Consider the following 23,757-nt stretch of genomic DNA (forward strand, 5'->3'; position numbering starts at 1 on the left):
TACCAAAAGGAAAATCCATTTTAGTTTTGGACATTTTTCAAATTAGATAGATTAGGACCAAAAAACTTAACTGTATTAACTTATGTTACCCGTCTTAAGAGTTCATTAATGTTTGTATATATTGTATATATTGGTATGTTTATATTGGTTAAAAAGGTCCCAAACCTTGACCTAAAGGTTGTATACAGGCTGAAGATGCCCAAAATAATGGGTGAAACATGTACCTGATCTAAATACTGTAAGTCTACATAAAATCATGTAGATAATAACCACATTAAACGTGGAAAGTATTGAATAGGTGGTTTTTTATTAAATTATCCTTTATATCTATGCCTAACACATAGGTCTTATGATGACTATAGGACAGGAAGGGGCTAGGAGTGGGAAGAAAACGACTGTGGCCTTAATTAAGGTACAGCTCCAGCATTTGCCTGGTGTGAGAATTGGAAACAATCTTCAGGGCTGCCGACAGTGGGGTTCAAACCCACTATGTCCTGAATGTAAACTGACAGCTACGTGACCTAAAGCCTGCAGCCACTCGCTCGGTATCATGCACATGGCCATTCAGTGAAAGGAAAATGTTATCCCTTATATTTCGTAAAACATTAATTTCAGTCTTCAAGGTAAGAACCAAAGAATCTCATTCACGCCGACAGGGGAATCAGTCGCGAAGTCAGCCCAAGTAGGCCAATTCACATGACAATGAGTGTAATGCAAAGTATTATTTTATACGTACAGAAATGAATTTCAAGGAAAATACCTGTGAAATGATATGCTATGGCCTTTTGTGAACCTCTTTATGCAGCCATAAGCTGCACAGGAGGCTGACATTTTCCTTCAAAGAAGTATACACTTCAATTTATCGGGAAGCGTCAGTAGTGACAGTGCCAAACAATCCAGCTCATTCAACTTCGCGACTGCAGCGCCAATGCTACCTCTAGTGTTTCATTTACTAACTCTATGGCCACAATCCTCTATTTGCAACTAGTGCTGTGGCCTCATATAGTTCTATACCTCTTATCTTTAAATCGTTAGAAACTGAGTCTAACCATTGTTGTCTTGGTCTCCCTCTACTTCTCTTACTCTCCATAAGTCCATTATTCTCCTAGGTAACCTATCCTCCTCCATTCGCCTCACATGAATCCACCACAGAAGCCTGTTTATGCGTACAGCTTAAACTTAACTTTTATTCCCTCAATCCGAGTACCCTCCTGCAATTGTTCCCACCTGTTTGTACCAGCAATCATTCTCGCTACTTTCATGTCTGTTACTTCTAACTTATGAATAAGATATCCTGAGTCCACCTAGCTTTCACTCCCATAAAGCAAAGTTGGTCTGAAAGCAGACTGATGTAAAGATAGTTTCATCCGGGAGCTGATTTCCTTCTTACAGAATACTGTTGATCGCAACTGCAAGCTCACTGCATTAGCTTTACTGCACTTGATTCAATCTCGCTTGCTATATTACCATCCTGGGAGAACACACATCCTAAATACTTGAAATTATCTACCCGTTCCAGCTTTGTATCACCAATCTGACATCAATTCTGTTAAATTTCTTACCTACCGATATCAATTTAGTCTTCGAAAGGCTAATTTTTATACCACACTCATTACACCTATTTTCAAGTTGCAAGGTATTAGACTGCAGCCTTTCAGCACAATCTGCCATTAAGACCAAGTTGTCAGTATAGACCAGACAGCTTACTACATTTCCACCTAACTCAATCCCTCCCTGCCACTTTATACCTTTCAGCAGATGATCCATGTAAACTACGAACAACAAAGGTGAAAGATTGATGATGATGATGATGATGATGATGCTTGTTGTTTAAAGGGGCCTAACATCTAGGTTATCGGCCCCTAATGGTACAAAATGAGATGAAATGCAATGAAAATTTTAAAGTCCAAAATTCATCCACTGACCAGAATTCAAAACGCAATGATGAATAATGAATGGATGAATATGAATTTAAAACAATCAGTGAATCCGACCCACAATGGTGCACCTCACATGGGTGTACTAATCACAGGGACTCATACTATCCCGTGGTGTTCCTCACATAGTGGGTACATATCACAGGCAACGCACATCAACAGTGTCGCTCATATAGTGGTATTAATCACAGGCAATGCCCAGACCCGTGGTGTTCCCAGAAACTATATGACTGACCGAGGGACTATTTCCAAAGAACAATCCTGAATCGATGATGCTCATTGTCTAAAGGTGTTCAATATCCACGTCAACGGTCTCTCATAATGGCATTTATCGCTAGTAAGTAGAACCATGGTACTTCTCAAGTTGCGGTACTAATCAAAGGCAGCGTAAACTCACGGTGTTCCAAATATTATGGTACTACTCACAAGTTTGTACGTCGTACAGGTAACGCAGACCTATGGTGTTTCTCACATAATGGTGCCACTTGTAGGCAAAGCGAACCCAGGGTGCACCTCACATGGGTGTACTAATCACAGGAACTCGTACTATCCCGTGGTGTTCCTCACATAGCGGGTACATATCACAGGCAACGCACACCAACAGTGTCGAACAGTGTCGTTCATATAGTGGTATTAATCACAGCAATGCCCAGACCCGTGGTGTTTCTCACTTAATGGTACAAATCACAGGCAATGTAAGCCTGTTATGTACCGCATATAGTGGTACTACAACATAAGATTGATACTGAAGCCTCCACCTTATCAATACATTTATTTACATACTATCATTCACAGTACCGGTTTCGACCCTTTAAGGGTCATCCTCAGCTGACAATTATAAATATAGTTCTTAAAACATCACAGTGGAAAATGTTGTACATTCGTGACAATTGTCCAATTCAACAGACTGTCTAAAACAAATGATACAATTAAAATAGTAAAATAAGTCCTCTCTTCTTGGATTGTAAAAGGGTTACGTAGTATAAAAGGACATGTCATTTGCAAATATTTTTGTTGTTTTGATCAGCGTAAAAATTAAAACTTGCAATGCTATGTACGCACTGATAGTAGTATTCTTGAAGTGTCCACTATTTTGCGTTAATTTTTTGCTAGGGGCTTTACGTCGCACCGACACAGATAGGTCTTATGGCGACGATGGGATAGGAAAGGCTTAGGAGTTGGAAGGAAGCAGCCGTGGCCTTAATTAAGGTACAGCCCCAGCATTTGCCTGGTGTGAAAATGGGAAACCACGGAAAACCATTTTCAGGGCTGCCGATAGTGGGATTCGAACCTACTATCTCCCGGATGCAAGCTCACAGCCGCGCGCCTCTACGTGCACGGCCAACTCGCCCGGTATTTTGCGTTAAAACATATGGCTAATTGGTTAAAACATTTCGAGGGTTTATTCTTGTAATAACTATATTGTTTGTTTCACCGTGTTCTTCTGCTGGTAGTATGGGCGTCTTGAAGTGACTTGGACACTGTTTTGAAGAATTGGGTAGCTGTCTAGCATTCAATTTGAGGCATATTCAATATATATGTACAAGACTCATAATATAAACCAATGCCGAGTTGATAGTAACAATAAAAATTGTTTTTGCGACGTGCTCCTTAATTTGGTGTTGTATAATATTATCAAGTGTCAATTTGTTTTACAATACTTAATATCTTGATTTTGAAAGATAGCGTGAAGGCTTCTTCCTTTTATGTTGTAGGCCGTATTTATCTGTAAGTAGAAAACGAAGTGTGTGAGAAGTTGCGTCTATTAGGTTTTTTGTTAGAGGTGTAAGAGTGTGTGTTGTACTTACTCTGTATGTTGACACTGTTGTGCATTACACGGCAGCACGTCGAGTACTGTTGCGTGTTTGTCTAGAGCTGCTGCTTGTGGCTGCAGAGGGGAAGTCTGAAGGGGTAGAGGGAGCGGCTACTGGGGGAGTGAGACTGGAGTGGGGGGTGTCTCTGGGGGTGTTGCTTCTTAACTCTTTTTAGGTAATTGTTTTTTAGAAGGGGGATGACGGCATCAAAATGAATGTTGGTTTTTTCTGTAATTTCGTTCAAATTAAAGTTTGGGTTGACATATTGATCTAGATTTATATAAAATTCTTCCATTATACTGAGTAAGGGGCTCTTGGGGTTAGTACTTAGTATTTGCATGTCATTTTCAATATTTGTAAATTTGTGTTTGTAATCTTCGATATGTTGTCCTATGGCTGAAAAATGTCTATGTTTTATTGCATTGATATGCTCATTGTAACGTATCTGGAAGTTCCTCCCAGTATGTCCAATGTAACTGGCTTCACAGTCATTACATTTCATGCGATAGACTCCTGAGTGGCTATATTGATTTTTATTGTTAATGGATTTGGAATTATGTAGGATGCTGGCATTACTGTATGTAGTTTTATAAGCTATTTTTAGGCCTCGTTTCTTGAAGATGTTCGTTATGGTATATATATTGGTGTTGTAGGTGAACAGTATGCAATCTTTCTTGGTTTTTTCAGTTCTGATTAATTTGGATTTGGGTTGATTTTTTATTTTGTATATGATTTTGTTGATCATTTCTTTTTATATCCGTTCTGTCTGGCTATTTCATGGATCAAGTTGAATTCTTTGTTTAGTTCTTCCTTTGTTAGTGGTATATTAAAGGCTCTATATATCATACTATAGTATGCTGCTTTCTTGTGTGCGTTATGGTGGGTGGAATCTATGTTTATTGTGTTGGATGTATGTGTGGGCTTTCTGTACATTTTGTATGTTAGATGATTATCGTGCCTGGTTATAGATATGTCTAGGTAGTTTATGGTGTGATTATTTTCTGTTTCCATGGTGAATTTTATATGCGGATCTCTTTCATTTAATTGTTCTAAAATTCTGGTTTCATTAGTGTATCTATTATGACAAATACATCATCAACAAATCTACACCAGAAAAGAATCTTGTCTATTTTTTTTTTGATTTCTTGATGTTCTATATAGTCTATATAGATGTCAGCTAATATACCTGATGTTGGGGATCCCATTGGTAAACCTTGCTGGTGATATATGGTGTCATGAAATTTAAAATAATTGTTATTGATAGCAAAATGGAGTAATTTTATGAACTCTTCTATTTCTAGGGTACTGAGTTTGCTGTGGTTTTTGAGATTAGATTCCATTATTTTTATGTTTTTTTGCGTGGGTATATTCGGGTATATGTTTATTATGTCATATGATGCTAGTCTATGGTGTTGTTCTATTTTTATTTCTTTTGTAGTGTTGCAGAATTCTATTGAATTTCATATTGATTTTTTGGCTAAAAATACGTAGTGTTTTTTGAGGAATGTTTGGGTAAATTGTGACAGTTTGTAAGTTGGACTCGGTCTGTAGTTTATTATAGGTCTCATCGGGACGTTGTCCTTATGAATTTTCGGGTATGCTCTAGCGGTTGGTAGTCCTGGGTTCATTGTAATGAGTTTTGCAGTTTCTTGTTCGTTTAGAAGAAAATGGGTGTTTTTTTTAGTAATGTTTTTAGATTTCTTTGGATGCTGTTAGTAGGGTCTTTACTTTTGATTTGAAAAGTTTCATCTTGGAAACAGATTTTGGTTTTGGCTATGTACTCGTCTTTGTCCATGATGACAGTTTTGTGTTGCCTTTATCTGCTTTAGTTATTAGTAAATTGTTCTGTTTGATTTTGTTTTTGAGTTTTTTAATCTGTATATTGTTCTTGGTACCTTGGTTGCTGTTCTCCTTACTGATTTCGTTAATATACTGTGGTAATCTTTTCCTAATTTCGTATCTAATTTCATCGCATTGTTCATGAGGTATTTTATTTACGGCGTTTTCAGTTTCTGTAATGACTGTAGTGATATTTTGAAAGACTGAATTGTTTCCCCAATTATGTTTGGGTCCCTTACTCAGTATAAGAACTATATTTGTAATTGTCAGCTGAGGATGACCCTTAAAGGGTCGAAACCGGTACTGTGAATGATAGTATGTAAATAAATGTATTGATATAGTGGTACTAATAACAGGTACTGGAAACCCACAGTGAACCACTCACTGTTGCTACTAATCACAAACCTATTGTGTACCTAACATAGTGGTACTAGTCGCAAGTAAAGGCGACCCACGGCTGTCCCCATGTGATGGTACTAACCACAAGTAATTTTATGGTTTTAATTCAATCATTCCTTGGTCGTCCCTTTTAGTCACCTCTTACGACAGGCAGGGGAAACTGTGGATGTATTCTTCGTCTGCGACCCTCACCCACAGGGGGTAGAGAGAGAAAAAGAAGTAAAAGAAGGGATCCGTCACTTCAAAAAATGAAAGATTCCCTAGGCCTCAAATGCTCTAATACCGCCGGGGTCGGAAAAGAACAAGAGTTGACCAAGGGAGGTTGGATAGGATCGAAGAAAGTGAGAAGTCGGACACAAGTAAGTGGAAGCAATGCCACGACTCAGCTAAGGGCCCCGTGATCGTTAAACCACCCAAGTTGAGACCCCCTGGGGCGCCTTTTAGTCACCTCTTACGACATGCGGGGGATACCGTGGGTGTATTTTTCATCTGCGTCCCCCACCCACAGGGGGTAAGGTGAAAGATTACAGCCTTATCTAACCCCTGTAAGTACCCTGAACCAAGAACTCGTGCAACCGTCAATTGTCACTGCAGCCCAATTGTCAACATAATTGCCATTGATTGATTTTAATAATCTATCCTCTAACCCACAGTCCCCCAGTATGGTGAAAACTTTTTCCTCGGTACACTGTCATATGCTTTCTCTAGATCTATGAAACATAAACACAACTCTCTATTCCTCTCGTAGCATTTTTCAATTACCTGGTGCATACTGAAAATCTGATTCTGACAGCCCCTCTGTGGTCTGAAACCACACTGGTTTTCATCTAACTTCCTCTCAACCACTGATCGCACCCTCCCTTTCAAGATGCCAGTGAATACCTTGCCTGGTATACTAATCAACGAGATACCTCGATAGATATTGCAATCCTTCCAGTTCCCTTGCTTATAGATAGGTGCAATTACTGCTTTTGACCAATCTGGGAATTACCTTACCAACACTCCATGCTAAACTTATTATTCTATGAAGCACTTTTATCCCTGCCTTCCCACTACACTTCACCATTTCAGGTCAAATTTTATCTATTCCTGCTGCTTTGTGACAATGGAGTTTATTTACTATCCCTTCCACTTCCTCAAGCGTAATTTCACCGACACCATTTTCCAACTCCACATGAGTTCCGTTGTTCGCGACACCACCATGAAGATTGCCTTTTACGTTGAGAATATTTTCAAAATATTCCTTCCACCTGCACAGTGATTCCCTGGGATCTATTATGAGTTCACCTGCATTACCCAAAACACTGTTCATTTCCTTTTTCCCTCCCTTCCTTTCTTTATTACTGTCCAGAAAGGTTTCCCTGCTGCCTGACCTAGCCTTTGCAGGTTATTACCAAAATTTCCCACGACTTCTTTTTGGATTCAACAACTATTTGTTTCGCTCTGTTTCATTCATCTACTACTATTCCTTGTCAGCATCAGCCCTTGTTTGGAGCCATTTTTGATAAGCCTTCTTTTTACGTTTGCAAGCTGCTCTCACTTCATTATTCCACCAAGATCTTCACTTTTTTCCATCTTTACACATAGTTGTTCCTAGATATTCCCTTGCTGTTACTACTACAGCATCCCTGTATACCACCCATTCACTTTCTATATCCTGAACCTGTTCACTGTTCGGAACTTCTCACTAATTATATCCATGTACTTCTGTCTAACTTCCTCGTCCTGGATATTTTCTACCCTTATTCGTTTGCAGACAGATTTCACTTTCTCTATCCTAGACATAGAGATACTTAGTTAACTGCAGATCAGATAACTGGTCTATTTCATCCTGAATTCGAAGTCGGTTAAAATATAGTCTATTATGGATCTGGTACCTCTAGCCTCTCGTGTGTAGCGGTGAATAGCCTTATGCCTAAAGAATGTATTCGTAACTGCTAAACCTATACCAGCACAACAAGTCCAGCAAAAGCTTCCCATTCCTATTAGCTTCCATACCTTCCCCACATTTACCAATCATCCTTTCATATCCTTCAGTTCTATTTCCAACTCTCGCATTGAAAATCACCCATTAGCACTATCCTATCCTTGGTTTTGACCCTGACTACGATGTCACTCAATGCTTCATAAAACTTGTCAATTTCATCCTCATCTGCACCCTCACATGGTCAATACACCGAGACAATTCTTATCCTAATTCCTCCAACTGCCAAATCTACCCACATCATCACCCGTTTACATGCCTAACAGAAACTATGCTGCATGAAATAGTGTTCCTGATGAACAGCCCTACCCCAGACTCTGCCCTTCCCTTTTTAACACCCGTCAAGTACACTTTATAATCTCCTATCTATTCCTAGTTATCTCCCCTTACCCGAATATCACTTACTCCTAGCACATCTCGATGCATCCTCTTTGCTGACTCAGCCAGTTATACTGTCTTTCTTCCATAAGCCCCATTAATATTGATAACTCCCCATCGAATTCCATTTCGTTCGCCAAGTTGTTTCCAAGGAGTCCCTCGCCTGTAAAATGGGAGTGGGACTCCATTACTCCCATAGGTCCGAGGCTTGCTTAAAATGTTCTGAGCTCGGTAAATTCATGAAGCAGGATGCTACCCTACTCACACGTAGTCCAACTGAGGACCTCTCCTCTAATGGGTTAGGGACCACCGGTGCATTGTGTAGCCCTAGCCGCCTAAGCATAAGGCAGGCCATGATTGAGAATATGTCTGAGATGCCCACTCCCATTCCGTAACAACTGGTATCCCGACTCTCAGGACTACTTACTAGGCCACTCAGCCGTTGCCCATGGTTCACGAACTAGGACGTGACTACAGTAACCCACACCATGAACCATGAACCATGAACCACATAAAACCTTAAAATAAAATAATTACTTTAAAAAGCACTTTAAAATCTCAACAGTTCTATTTCTGGCATCGTCTAAGATATACCTTTTTTTTTTTTTTTCCTTGAGGAAAATTGTTTCAATATTAAAATCCTATCACTATGTGAATGCAGTGAGGAGCATGAACCATCTCCTTGTTCACAAGTTGTGCCCAACTTTATGTTCTCCTCGGAACTTGACTGATGTCACAAAGGATGCGTGCGAATTGGCTAGATACTAACAACATTACATTTAAATTTTATATGTGTAGAGTAGGGCCATATGATGTGATATTACCCAGTTTCCAGAAATGATATGCTTGTAGTATGTACAGGTAAACCCCGTTATACGCGGATTCGTTATCCGCGATTTTGCATATACGCGATTTTGGTTTTAAGCCTAGTGCTATCATCTGTTAACAGTATGGGGAAGCTGTAATTCCTTAAGGCGGGTACAGACATGCGTGCTGAACTCTGTAACGTACACTACGTCGCGCGCCGGGGTTAAACGGGGCAAGCGCATATCTACGCGCATCTTCTGTCGTGTTTGTCGAGACGTGAATCGTCAGTTCCGGTCAGTAGAGCTGTGAAGTTGCACTTGACAAGTTTCGTACTTAATATGCCACGTAAAAGGAAAGGAAGTGTGTCCGTCGAAGGAAAGAAGCGTGTACCAAAGTCGTATTCCTTAAAAACAAAGAAGTTTTTGATCACTGTGAGAAAGTTGAGCGTATTGTTGACATTTAGCAAGCTTCGGGACTTAGTGAGTCCACTGTGAGAACAATTCGTGACAATGCGGAATTAATTCCAAAAACTGCTCAATCATCTACTAACTTAAGTGTGACTACTGTGACCAAGTCTCGCTCGGAAGCGATGGGAAGAATGGTTTGGATTCAGCATCACAACCAACAACACGTGCCTCTCTCTGGAGCTGCTATTCAAACTAAAGCTAAGAAGTTGTAGGTAGAGTATAGTTTATTATTGTGTTTTTCAGTGTTAAACTTTTAAGTGTATAAAGTTTGCATTAAAATGCATTTCATAAACATGATAATGGTTATTTTTGGTAAAAATACTAAAAATCTCTGCCATTTTACTTAATATGTGAGTAAACGGAAACCTAACCCTATATTTTACATATGAAATTACTCTCGATTTACGCGAATTCGGTATCCGCGGCAATTCCGCGGAACGTAACTATCGCGTATAACGAGGTCTACCTGTACCAGTTTTTGGATGTACCGTATTTACATGAATAATCCCCGCCGCTGAATAATCCCTGCACCCTAATTTTAGGAAGGCTCATTTTGAAGAAAATAAATGAACTAAAATTCGTAATCTATAATCTTCATTTCCATATTGACAATTGCACAATTAAAAATAGGAGAGGATTTCCACCAATCAATACTTATTTATTGTATATATTAAACTACAGGACCGGTTTCGACCTCATATTCAAGGTCATCTTCAGCTGAACCATATATACATATTAATATAATGAAGCTTTGATTAAGATTGTGGTGTTGAAGGAATGCCATATGATGATGATGTACATTTAGTTACATACAAATGGGGCACGTCTTAGCGTGAGCTGGCGTATATGTCATTCTGTGCAATATTGCAACTGTATGTCTAAAATGTTGAAGGTCTTAAAACTAGTGTATAAAACACGTCTTTTCCTAAACTAACTTATATATATGTACAAGATAAAAACAATACATAAAAACACTTCATGTACATGAACATTCGTTCTTGCTTGGTGGTCAATACATCGACTAACTTCCGTATTTAAGTCTTATTCACAGTTGTACACTTCAGCTGCTATTCATAGAGTTTGTAAAATTGCATGGATAAAAGTTTTGTCTTCCTGTGCGTATGTGAGATAAAACACTTTCAATTTAAAAAGGGTGCCAAATGTATGGATGAAATTCAAGTAAAATATGTTCAGCTCTGCTGTGTGTGTTGCCCTTTTATAAGAACCAGTTCATGTTTACTTATTGGCGTCCGTAAATTTGGGTGACATTGGTTTCAAAGTAGTGGCTCCTTTCCCATTTGTAGCTGTGCAATGATGTTATGTTTATTGTTGTTGGTGTAGCTGAGTTGTGTTTGACATGTGAGCTTGTAATGTACATGTCAAACACAACTCAGCTACACCAACAACAATAAACATAACATCATTGCACAGCTACAAATGGGAAAGGAGCCACTACTTTGAAACCAATGTCACCCAAATTTACGGACGCCAATAAGTAAACATGAACTGGTTCTTATAAAAGGGCAACACACACAGCAGAGCTGAACATATTTTACTTGAATTTCATCCATACATTTGGCACCCTTTTTAAATTGAAAGTGTTTTATCTCACATACGCACAGGAAGACAAAACTTTTATCCATGCAATTTTACAAACTCTATGAATAGCAGCTGAAGTGTACAACTGTGAATAAGACTTAAATACGGAAGTTAGTCGATGTATTGACCACCAAGCAAGAACGAATGTTCATGTACATGAAGTGTTTTTATGTATTGTTTTTATCTTGTACATATATATAAGTTAGTTTAGGAAAAGACGTGTTTTATACACTAGTTTTAAGACCTTCAACATTTTAGACATACAGTTGCAATATTGCACAGAATGACATATACGCCAGCTCACGCTAAGACGTGCCCCATTTGTATGTAACTAAATGTACATCATCATCATATGGCATTCCTTCAACACCACAATCTTAATCAAAGCTTCATTATATTAATATGTATATATGGTTCAGCTGAAGATGACCTTGAATATGAGGTCGAAACCGGTCCTGTAGTTTAATATATACAATAAATAAGTATTGATTGGTGGAAATCCTCTCCTATTTTTAATTGAACTAAAATCCCTTCCATTGAAAGAGTAATGTAGGCATAAACAAACATTTCGTATCACTCCGAGAGATCCACGTGGTCTTTACGCAAATATGAACGTGTAAATTTACGTATGTAGCTGCTTTGCCTGAACATGTTTGAGAAATACACTATCGCTGCTATAAAATATATTTGCCACGAAGATTATCAAGTAGGTCTAGGTATTTCATTAATCTGAACTTGCAGTAGGCTCGATTCCCTGTAGATCGAAAAATTAGTAGTCTCTTGCATCACTATTATCCTCTCCTAAATTACTTACAAATTTGTTACACACCATGCCTAAAACACTTTTCACAAACGGTCTTTTCTTTACACGGATATTAACACGGCCAGGGGTAGATAATTCTTTTTCGTGCAATGTAAACAGTTGAAAAACACACACCGGCAAACTCGGATGTTAGTTTTGCGATATGGTAAAACCTCATTAATTCAATGTCGTTGGGATGCAGAAATCGGACTTCAAATTAACCGCCAACTTGTACCTCAGAAATGCCAACCCTTGCCGCGTCAAAAAATATTCTTTTGTTTTTTGTTTTCTTTGTTTGCTAGTGGCTTTACGTCACACCGACACAGATAGGTCTTATGGCGACGAAAAAAAAATATTCTAAGATCCGTTAATATGCAACTAACATTGATTCACACTTTAAACCTTTAGAATGCAATGGAAAAGAACTATTTCCAAAATGTATCCAACAAGGTGCATTGACAGTATTAAAATAATGCACTTGGATAACTCATCGACAAACATAACCTCATGCAACGAAAGAAATTAAAGACAAGTAGTCTATGCTGGCTCCCCTGTGCAAGTACTTTATTCACTGGATTACTGTACTGTATGCATTTTTAGATGCCTCGTATTTGCATGGAAAGTATCCAATGCCCTTAAAACATCGTGGCTTATCGAACTTTCCTATGATGAGGGGAGGATGTCTTTCAGTTCCGTCTGCATTCCAACACAGTACAGTGACCCCATTTCCTTTTAAAAAGTCAGTTTGGGCTAGGCATAAAAAAAATTCAGTTTCATTGGCATTGACAATATTGTTTGTTGTGTACGAATTGATTATAATTATGAGCCACGCTTTTTCGTCAAATGTCGGCATCGTCAAAGTGAATCGCCAGTGTTCGTGGATTCTGCTTCTTCGCACACTGACTGTTACATGATACTGGGGCGTTCCTTAAAACTCGGAATACAAAAGAATTACGATTTCACTTGAACTTAGCAGCTATGAAACAAACTGTCAACACACCGAAGTGAGTGAAAGTGTGGAAAACTACCCCTCTACGTTCCACAAGATGCATTCTATCATGACACGGAGAAATTTTGAATTTAAATTACTGTGTATAGTACTATTTTTTAAAAGTAAAGGCAGTTTTAAATTAAAAGTCTGAATTGCTTTCCACTTAAATATGACATATGGGGGCAGTTTTCTTCCATCTGCGGTTACACAAAGCATAACTGTACATCCAATATGGAAAACAAGGTGAGTCAGGAGCGTGTTGCCAACATTGGCGCAAATAAAACCTGCACCCCAACTTCGTGCCTCAATTTTTTTTTCAAAATATGCGGGAATTATTCGCGTATATGGTATTTTATTTTAATATCTTTGCTTTCATATATTATGTTTCTAACATAATTAAATAAATAAAATGCAATGATTATAAGAATACAGTAACTCAGAGTAGAGTACATGACAGGTATCCACTTCCTCGTTTAGCTGATATTTCTAATTTGCGGGACTTTTTGCAGGTTATCGTTCTACGTTGCGATTTTATTTTATGTAAATAAATAGCACAGGAGAACACGTTCGTTTCCTTACATATATTACTTTATTTACACTGTACGTCACAACACACAATTATACACAGTCGCAAATGATACTATATACAACACTCAATAGCGGATTACCCTGACGTCGATTTTGACCAGTACAGATATCAACAACACTGACTCGCGCATTATAACATGCACTCTCTTGAATTCACAGCCTCACTCACTCGAGTCCAATACTCAGACTCCACCTCGGAGCCCAACAGTCACTCCCAGTCCATCACTTGCCTGAGTCCTAAGAACTCACTTCACTGACTGACAGCTGTTCGATCAACCATCTAGAATGATCGACTTCTGGAAGAGTTCTTACAACACTCTAATGGAACACGCTCGAAACATCGATCGACCAGCTAGTCTAATGGGTACTCGAACTTTCCTCTAATATTTACAAATGTACATGGAAATATCTACAACATTCGTAATGTCTCTACATGTATCTGGATAATAAAACCTTACAGTAAGTTTGCAGAACCCTTCATTTATACCAAATTATAGTACAATAAGTCTAACATACGAACATTATGGAATTTTCTACCGCTTTCGACTCTATAGATTTAGAGGTTAACCTTATACACAATACGTATTTGAGGTTATACAATTCTATACTACATATTTACAAGGAAATCATACCGGTATATTACTCATATATAACATTTAATAAAAGATAATTTAGCATTAAATAAACTATACTTAAAATATATTAAACACAATAATTGAAGTTTTTACACGAATTACGATGTCGTACCTGCGACAAGGTTAGATTTATCCATAGCTTACATGTCATCAAAATTATCAGATAGTAAGAAAAAAAAGTGAATGGTAGATACTCAGAGGGTTATTTGCAATTAATCATCTCCCATTCGGTGTTACCAGTGCACAGGGAATTTTTCAGTCTGTAATATGGACAGTATTTTGAAAGGGCTTCCTAAAGTTTGCAGTTACCTGGATGATTTAATTGTTTCTGGAACAAATTTACAGGATTGTAAGCATAATTTACTTCAAGCATTAGACTAGAACAGCTCAACATATGCATTAATATAGGTAAGAGCAAATTAAAGAAAAATCAGTTGAATACTAAGGTCATATATGGATAGAAAGGTGCCATAATAGTTGGGATGTGAGTAAAAGTAATCCAATTACTTGTAATTGATATTTTTACTTGCAATTTACTTACTGAAATATAATTGTAATTGTTACATTCTAGGAATAGATATATAGCATTGAAAAAATTATGTGATAACTTTTTCAGTTCTACTACAGCAGAACCAGTAGCTTCACCAGTGCTAGATGAAGTGCTTTCTTATCTCTTTCCAGCACTGGTGAGCTACTGGTTCTAATGTAGTAGAACCGAAAAGTTATCTTCATCATCACATAATTTTTTCTTCCATTTCTGCTTCCATGCATCTTATATCTAATACTAGGATATAATGATTACAATTATATTTCAAGAAGTAAATGCAAATATATATTTTTATTTAGCAATGAGAATTTCAAGAACCATTTATTTTGTAAAGTATATTACAAATTCTGCCTGCTGTCATTTCTTGATGGATACAGTACTTTTGCATCCATCTCTTGGCACAGGCCAGAGTAAAGTGTAGCTTCCACCGAAGTCCCAGTCAACATCCATGGCTGTGACAATATGGAAGTTGCTGGGGTATGGGTAGTGCTGAGTAATGACATTCAGAGCATGACTAGTGCATCTGAGTGTTATGAAAGGTGCTGCTCATAGGGTCAGTTGTGCTGCAATAGTACTTTCTGACCCAGTGAGGAAAGCAATGGCAAACTACCTCACTCCTCATCTTGCCTAGTATGCCTCATTTTGGTGCTGCCATTGGTTTTTGGGGTTTCCTTATAACCGCATAACCTTTGGTGGTGCTATTTGAGGATCCAACCAGCCTCTCGGCTGATGACCTAACAGACAGACTGACAGACAGACAGACAGACAGACAGACAGACAGACAGACAGACAGACAGACAGACAGACAGATATTACAAATTATTTAAAATTCTAAAAGTCACTAAAATAATAATTCTGGGAAACATAATTTAGGAAGTTCCAAAGTATCGTTCTCAGTCTCACTTAGTGATGATAGCCACTTATTATCTCTATGGAGAAAAAATAAACAATCCACAAACAAAATTAAGATATATACGGTACATAATCTTTGGAAACTTTGGTATCATTGCAGCCCCCTGCAGAAAAGAATGTCAATGGTCTTCTTAAAACAGCCGTTCTGTGAAGTAATCAATACTGCAATTTTATTGATTACTTGTTGAAAAAAGTAATTTGTAACTGTAACTGAGCAAGATATTTCTCAGGTAACTGTAATCCACCTCAGCTACTATTTTCTTGTACTCTGCCAATTACTGGTAGCCATATAGGAATGTCCAGAACCAACTAATATTACACAGCTGAAGTCTTATTTGGGAATGTTCAAATGTTACGAAAAGATTTGTACCAAATTTGAGTGCACAGTTACAACCAATATATCAACTGCTATGAACAGATGTAATGTTTGAATGGGATATGTGCTCTAAAATAGCTTTTCAATTAAGCAAACAATTGTTATGTGAAAATAATATCCTTACCAGTACGCATTATGACCCAAGTAATCCAATTGACGAGGGTTGGAACTTAAATAGTGGTAACACTGCTGTGGAGACGCTATGCAACGTAATCTAACATTGTCGCTGATAGCACACGTTGGTTACATATCTACCTTAACTCAGAGCAAATGGACTCGCCCTTCCCACATCATCTGCGTGCGCACAAGTGAGAGAAACACAGTCACTTGTGAACTAGCGGTCTAACGTAACGTCACTATGTTTTCCAAACAGGAACAATGGAGTTGGATCAAGATTGAATGTGCCAGAGGTCGTACAGCACAACAGTGTCATCAAGATCTTCAAGAGGCTTGCGGGGAATCTGCATTGCCTTACAGAACAGTGGCACGTTGGGTCAAAGCCTTCAACGGTGGTCGGCAAACTGTAGCGGACATTCATCGGGCAGGTCGTCCTACGAGCGTCAGTGAAGAATAAGCGCATGCTCTTGCCGCATTATCGGACAGTGATCGAAACCAGACGATTCGTGAGCTCAGAACTGTTGCAGAGATTCAACAGGCAGTAGATCGCTCCATTCGCACCATCAACAGAACAGGCTCTCCTAAAGGTATACTATGACTTCCACATCGCTGGCAACGGGTTATACACAAAGCTGGTGACTACACTGAAGGACAGTAAAGTTTGCTAACATGTAACTCTTTTGTATATGTTGTAAATAAATAGTTGCCACTATTTAAGTTCCAACCTTCGTATGTTATATCAGGTGTTAGTGGTAGGTGTGTTATTTACCAACTGACGTGCCCAAATTAACACACTGGGGCGAAACGCTGGCAACAGGAATGAGTTAGCCTGAAAATGTATAATGTCTAATAACGGGCCCATTATATTGGTAGCTATTATAAATTTTCTCATTTGGGACAAATAATTCAGGTTCCCTAAGGGAATCTATATCCATATCATATAATCGGTATGTTCCAATCTGTCAGTGGAATGACACTGATACAGACGAATAAGCTTGAATGGAGTTTTTAAAAGTAAGAAAGATCCTATTACAGAAATAAAGTTGGAATTCAAGAGGAGAAATTAGGACAAATACTTATTTATAGAAAGAGGAATTATGGTCTGGAATAACTCACCAAGGAAGATGTTCGATAAATTTCCAACTTCTTTGAAACTATTTCAGAAAAGACTAGGTAAACAACTAATAGGACATCTGCCACCTGAACGACAGCCCTAAATACAGATCAGTGGCAACTGATTGATTGACTGAATGAATGTATCATTGTAATTATTTTGGTCCTGCTGGGTTTGTACACATGAAAGCAAGTTAATCCTTATAGTTTCTGCAACAATGATGCTCATGTTAGAAATGTTGAGAGAGACATCTCATTCCTTTATCCTGGACAATTGGACCTGCAGTCAAGGCAATCCTGCCTCTTACAGGAGGGCCCAAGTTTGATTCCTAGACAGGTCAGGGATTTTACCTGGAACCGAGGGCTGGTTGGAGGTCCACTCAGCCTATGTGAGAACAACTAAGGAGCCCGTACGGGCTGTAGCATCATGGGATTTGTTTCTTGGTTTGTCTTTCCTGGAGCAGGCCACCATGACTAGGGTACAAAGGGCTCAACACTTGCCTATGCAAGCCCTGAAATGCTCGATGTGCTTGTCATAAACAACAATCATCACCACAACAAAAAAGACAAGTGACAAACTTACACACTCACCATTATGTCTTAAGTGTTGTTGTTCTTAGTAGGCTTCCCTCCAGATACCAGCTCATATACCACTCCCACACGACTATGCGCGACAAGTGCTTGGAGGCGTCCTTGCAGTGAGATAGCATCACTAAAGCTACTGGGAAGAGTCTGCAGTTTAGAAATTCGGCTTTCTTTCTCTTCTATTAAAAGAGCTCGACCAGCTCGCTGATATGAGGATGATGCCATATCTGCTGCCTTTGTTCGTGCATTTATCATTGCCATTCTCAATGCACGCTGCCTGCAAATTAAACAATAGGCTGGAGTAAGTATTAAAATGTAAATACTCTTAAAACAGCTATAAGACTGATAATGTATATTTCTATAATTTCAATTGTGTTATTCATAACAAAACAATATGACAAACAAATTAGCAAGAACATTTACTATACATATCTAGGAAACAGACAGTGCACAGCAATTTAATAGTTGAAATCCAGTTTTCCAATGAGAGGCAAATTTATTGGGATGCCAGAAACAAAATGGATTAGTTTCCAAGGAGCCATAGAACTAACCAGATTGTAAATAAAATACACAAAAGAATCCCTCCCTGGATATTTTTGACAGTAAGTTGTAATGACTTGTTGGGACATACTGCCATGGTGCCATGGCAATTTAGCCATGATCTCAACTTCATCGTAATGTCCTGTGTCTGTATCTTATATTTCTTCTCTTTTCCTGTATTCATATGGCTTTCTTCTAATCCTACACTTCCTGCATCAAGACCGAGATCTGTGAAGATGGCCTCTTAATGAATGTTAATGTCTGCCCATCTAATAAAGCTGGGAAACAGAAACAAGTAAGCTGGGAAACAGAAACAAGTTTGCCAGGGGCTGGAAAGAGATGTAAGTAGAACAAAAGGGAATGAGGAGGAAACATCCATCTATTTAAAGATGGCAGTTTATGAAAATTGTTCTTGTCCTTTTGTTTTTCAAGTTCGTTCTTGTCTCCTCTTTCTATTGTTCCTTCTTCCCACACTGACCTGTCATTGTATTCATCCTATTTTGTTTTCCGTTTCATGTTCCTATCTCTACACAACTTGGTTGCACAGTTTTGTTGCTCTGGGTCATGCTAGAATGTATAGATGTAAACTGTTGTAAAGCATGTACTGCTGATGAGTTTGATATGTCTAGAAAAAAACTTGTTCAGATCAGGGCCTGGCGGTGCTTAGAAGCAAGGAATTCTCCCTCAAGTTTCCCATGAGAAGTTGGTACAAAACCACAGCACAAGTAAAATTTGTAGCTGAAATCATGTTAGTAGGCCCAGCAAATACAAGGGGATGACTCTTCATTTCAAAGATCTCCAATACACTGGTTAGGTTTCAAATCACTCCTGCCTTGCTGAGATGTCGGTGATGATATTACTATCACACTCATTTGGCATGAGAGTGCAGCCATTCTAATGTCTATAATATTGCAATACATCTGATGAAAATTCTTGGTACAATGTTCACCAATTTTCACTTTCAATCTGGTTACTTCGTATGGTTTATATGGAGAGGAGAAAGTGGAAGGAAAGAAGACTGCACCGGAAATGTTGGCCTATGTATTGTTTCTTTTTCTGTGCCATTTTATTTATTTATTTACATAGTTTACGCCCACATTGGAGCACTTAAATCAAACTTCAATACATTTATGTTAACAAAGAATTAACTGAAGATTTAGCTTGCATCATCATCTTCCTTTCCCAAAACCTCTTCATTCTGGCTGACCTGGCTGCCCTTTCTTCATCAGATATGACATATTGTTTGTGTTGTACAGTTTTTAATGACAATCTTATTTGTTTGTTCATGAGAATCTTCTTTTTCTATATTTTCAATTTGCTTCACTGTAATATTCAGCTCTTCTAAATCATTCTGAACTTCTTTAAACCAATTATTTTTTGTTTTACTGTATATTTACTTTACTTTTTATTTTATTTTATTGCAACTTACAAGGAAAGGGCGCGTACCGGGGAATCACGGATCTTACGTAAATTTTGCACACACGTTAACCCTTTCACTCCCAGCATCCGTATATACGGACACTGGTGGTATGTGCAAGAAATCCCAACGTCTGTCCATACGGACGTTTCATAAATAATTTTTTGAAAATTAATACACTCTCAAATATACACGTAACATACATAAAATTAATCGGGAAGAAATGTACTACACATATCAACCACTTAAACAAACTTTAGTATAGTATACAGTGCCTAAAGAGCGAGCGACATCTAGAATGCATTGACCTTGTGCACCAGCTGACTATGTTGTTGGAGGGAAGTGAACGGTGTTGATGCCAGTAGGCGTGCTGTAGGGAAAGAGTTTGTTGAAAAATTCCTTCTCAAAAAGGAAAGAAACTACTGTGTATGTAGTGCAGCTAGCAACAAATCTGGAGGCAAAAGAAAAAAAATCTACTTTTATATACTCAAAGTGCAAAAAGGGATTGCACCCTTTATGCTACCCTCTGCAGAAATGTAAAAAGTTATTGGCATATATATGTTTGTACATATATACTGTAAATATGCTGTATGCTGGGTATTCAGCCCGAAGGCTGGTTTGAGCCTCCACAGCTCCACCAAAAGCTATCATAGATCGCCCAGGCATCAATGAAGAGGGCTACCAGGGAAATGAAGAGCGAGGTAGTTTTCCGTTGCTTTCCTCACCGAGCCAGAAGTTGCAATTGCACATCAGTCTGCCAAGCCCACTGAAATGCATGCACCAACTGACCCTATGAGCGATATTTTCACACCATTCATAACAGGGAATGGCTGTAATTGTAAATATATGAACTGTAAATAAGTGTAATTTTCATGAACAGTGACATTTTTGTGGGTTTTCTTATTATTTACTACTGTTATTTTGAACATATGAAATTTATGTACCAAGAAATACAAATTGCTAGTTTATATTTAATCTTCAATAACTATATTATTTTCTCAAATAAACTTTTGAAATTTTGTGGTTTTGTTCATTTTTAAATGTTCTTTTAAGTGATATGGATGGTTGGAGGCCAGCTATTTTTTAATTTGAAATTTTGAAGAAATGTGACAAAAATATAAAAACTTTCTGATTTGGTCAGTAGATTTTGGAAAATTACATCTTTTTTGCATAACTACCGGTATTTACTTTTAGAGTATGTATTTACAAATAAAACGATAAAAAATTATTCAATTTGGACAATAAATAAGTGAAATATGCATATTTTAGTAAAATACTACAATAAAGCAAGAAAAAGGCCTGGGATTTCTTGCACATACCCTGCCAAAATGTCTGGGAGCAAAGGGGTTAAATGAGCCAAGAATAACACAACGGCTAAAATATTTATTTTGGAAATTAACTTATGCGACCTACAGAGAGCTTTAAAGTTCACATGTTTGAATTAGCACGCTTAGCTACGCAGGACTGCAGCGCATACTGGGTTCGCTCATCGAACGAACACGCCACTGATCTTCTTTCTTATTCCATTGGTAACTGCATAGCATGTTGCAAAGATGATGTACTCACATTGAGAAATAATTTAATTCCTGCATTGTTATGGGTCAATAAAGGCAATAGAATGATTGCTATGGTGCAAATAAAGGTTAATCAGTATAACAAGAGATGTTACACATGGAAGCAAGTTCCTCCTTACAGTTTCTGCAACAATGATGATCATGTTAGAAATGTTGAAAGCACACAGCGGATGTACACCAATCACGCCTAACGAAGCAAGGATAAGGGCAAGTGGAACTTTTCAAGTTGCTGCTGTCAAAACAATATTGTACAGGATGCTTGAAGACTACCAGAGATTGAATTTTCAAGATGGTGTACTAAACTATTCCATACTCTCACCTTGTATATATCTAGTGGTGGACAGTAAGCTGTGGCACCAAGAGGGATCACCATCAGTTGTACAGTATCTTCATTTTGGGTAGTCTTTAATGTCCAGAAAAGGAATCTAGAATGAGTGCAACTTTACCAAACGGTGTATTTTGCTTGAATATGCCATTAAACCTTTCATTCACTTGTATATATCATATTTTTCTGGATTTAGTGCCTGTCTGTCTGTCTGTTAGGTCATCAACCCAGAGGCTGGTTGGATCCTCAAATAGCACCACCAAAGGCTATGCAATTATAGGAAAACCACAAAAACCAATGGCAGTACCTAAATGAGGCGTACTACGTAAGACGAGGAGTGAGATAGTTTGCCATTGCTTTCCTCACTGGGCCAGACAGTGCTATTGTAGCACGACTGACCCTACGAGCAACACCTTTCATAACACACTGGTTGTGCTCTGAATGCCATTACTCAGCACGACCCACACCCCAGCAGCTTCCATATTGTCACAGCCATGGGTGAGACTGGGACTTCAGTGGAAGCTACACTTTACTCTGGCCTGTGCCAAGAGATGGATGCAAAAGTACTGCATCCATCAAGAAATGACAGCAGGCCTGGATTTAGTGCAACCACATGAATATTTTCATGCATAACATGTTCTTTTTTCACCGTCTTATGAAACACGCCTTTCGACTCTATTAAAGTGATGCATAGAGGCCCCAAAAGTTTTGCCACTTGAGGTAACTCTCGCAATTATGGTGTAAGTGTGTGTAGTGGACACCGCAGACTTCACTGCGGCGGTAACTGATCTTTACCTCTTTATAGTCAAATGTCCTTCCCGTACACATCTCCAGGCTGAACCCACTCCGATCACTGTTACACACATTTTTGGGGGCGTAGGATTCTTAACACATTTAACTTCTTCAATGAATATATCTGCTGCTGCCATGGTTTCTACTTCTTTGTAGGTCTGCTTTTTTTGTCGTTACAGATGTTATTTTCCACGACACAATACCATTGCACTTCTTAAAGCTATGTACCCACGTGCTGCATGCTTTAAACCCCGCGCATTGTTCTTCATGAATAACTTGCATAGTACCAATATAGTTGGTCCGTTATTGGGCATTATAAATTTTCCAGCTAACTCATTCCTGGTTGCCAGCGTTTCGCACCAGTGTGCTAAGTTGGGCTCATCAGTTGGTAAATACCACACCCACCAAGATGCATGGCTAGCGCATACCGTGGAGGCCACTGCGTAGGCTACTTGGAGCCACCGGCAGTGCCAATGCACTATGAGAGGCCTTGTCTCATTTTCAAAAAATGATGCCTGCCTGGCCATCAGACGATATGGACATTATAAACTTTCCAGCTAACTCATTCCTGGTTGCCAGCGTTTTGCCCCAGTGTGCTAAGTTGGGCTCATCAGTTGGTAAATATCACACCCACCAAGATGCATGGCTGGTGCATACCGTGGAGGCCACCGCATAGGCTACTTGGAGCCACCGGCAGTGCCAATGCATCATTTTCAAAAAACGATGCCTGATGATGATGATATAGATGTTGATTCCCATAGGGAATCTGAAATATTAGTCCCGAATGAGTAAATTTATAATACCAATATAGTTGGTCCGTTATTGGACATAAATTTTCCAGCTAACTCACTCCCGGTTGCCAGCGTTTTGCCCGAGTGTGCTAAGTTGGGCTCATCAGTTGGTAAATAGCACACCCACCAAGACGCATGGCTAGTGCATACCGTGGAGGCCACTGCATAGGCTTCTTGGAGCCACCAGCAGTGCCAGTGCACTATGAGATACTTTGTCTCATTTTCAAAAAATGATGCCTGCCTGGCCATCAGATGATATAGATGTTGATTCCCATAGGGAGTCTGCAATATTTTTCCCAAATGAGTAAATTTATAATACCAATACAGTTGGTCCATTATTGGACGTTATAAAATTTCCAGCTAACTCATTCCTGGTTAAACGCTGGCAATTATCACTGATCATCTTTTTGAGAGCATGTATTTGCTTT

At 38.6% G+C, this 23,757-nt stretch overlaps 1 protein-coding gene across 5 annotated transcripts in view; it reads right to left on the minus strand.

The window, feature by feature from the left end:
* LOC136856783 (interleukin-1 receptor-associated kinase 1-binding protein 1) overlaps positions 1-23,757 on the minus strand; it is a 70,388-nt gene that overhangs the window by 38,740 nt on the left and 7,891 nt on the right. For 4 of the 5 annotated variants that reach the window (XR_011017513.1, XM_067134892.2, XM_067134894.2 and 1 more), the window contains exon 3: positions 17,897-18,167. Coding sequence is in view for 4 of the 5 variants with exons in the window: in XM_067134892.2 (XP_066990993.1) it covers positions 17,906-18,167 (262 nt within the window). In the remaining variant the exon portion in view is untranslated. Of the gene's footprint in view, positions 1-14,380; positions 14,569-17,896; positions 18,168-23,757 lie in introns of those variants that run through there. The other variant, XM_067134893.2, reaches the window with a different exon arrangement.

This window comes from Anabrus simplex, chromosome 1, assembly GCF_040414725.1.
Source record: "Anabrus simplex isolate iqAnaSimp1 chromosome 1, ASM4041472v1, whole genome shotgun sequence".
In the NCBI taxonomy this organism is placed as follows: domain Eukaryota; kingdom Metazoa; phylum Arthropoda; class Insecta; order Orthoptera; family Tettigoniidae; genus Anabrus; species Anabrus simplex.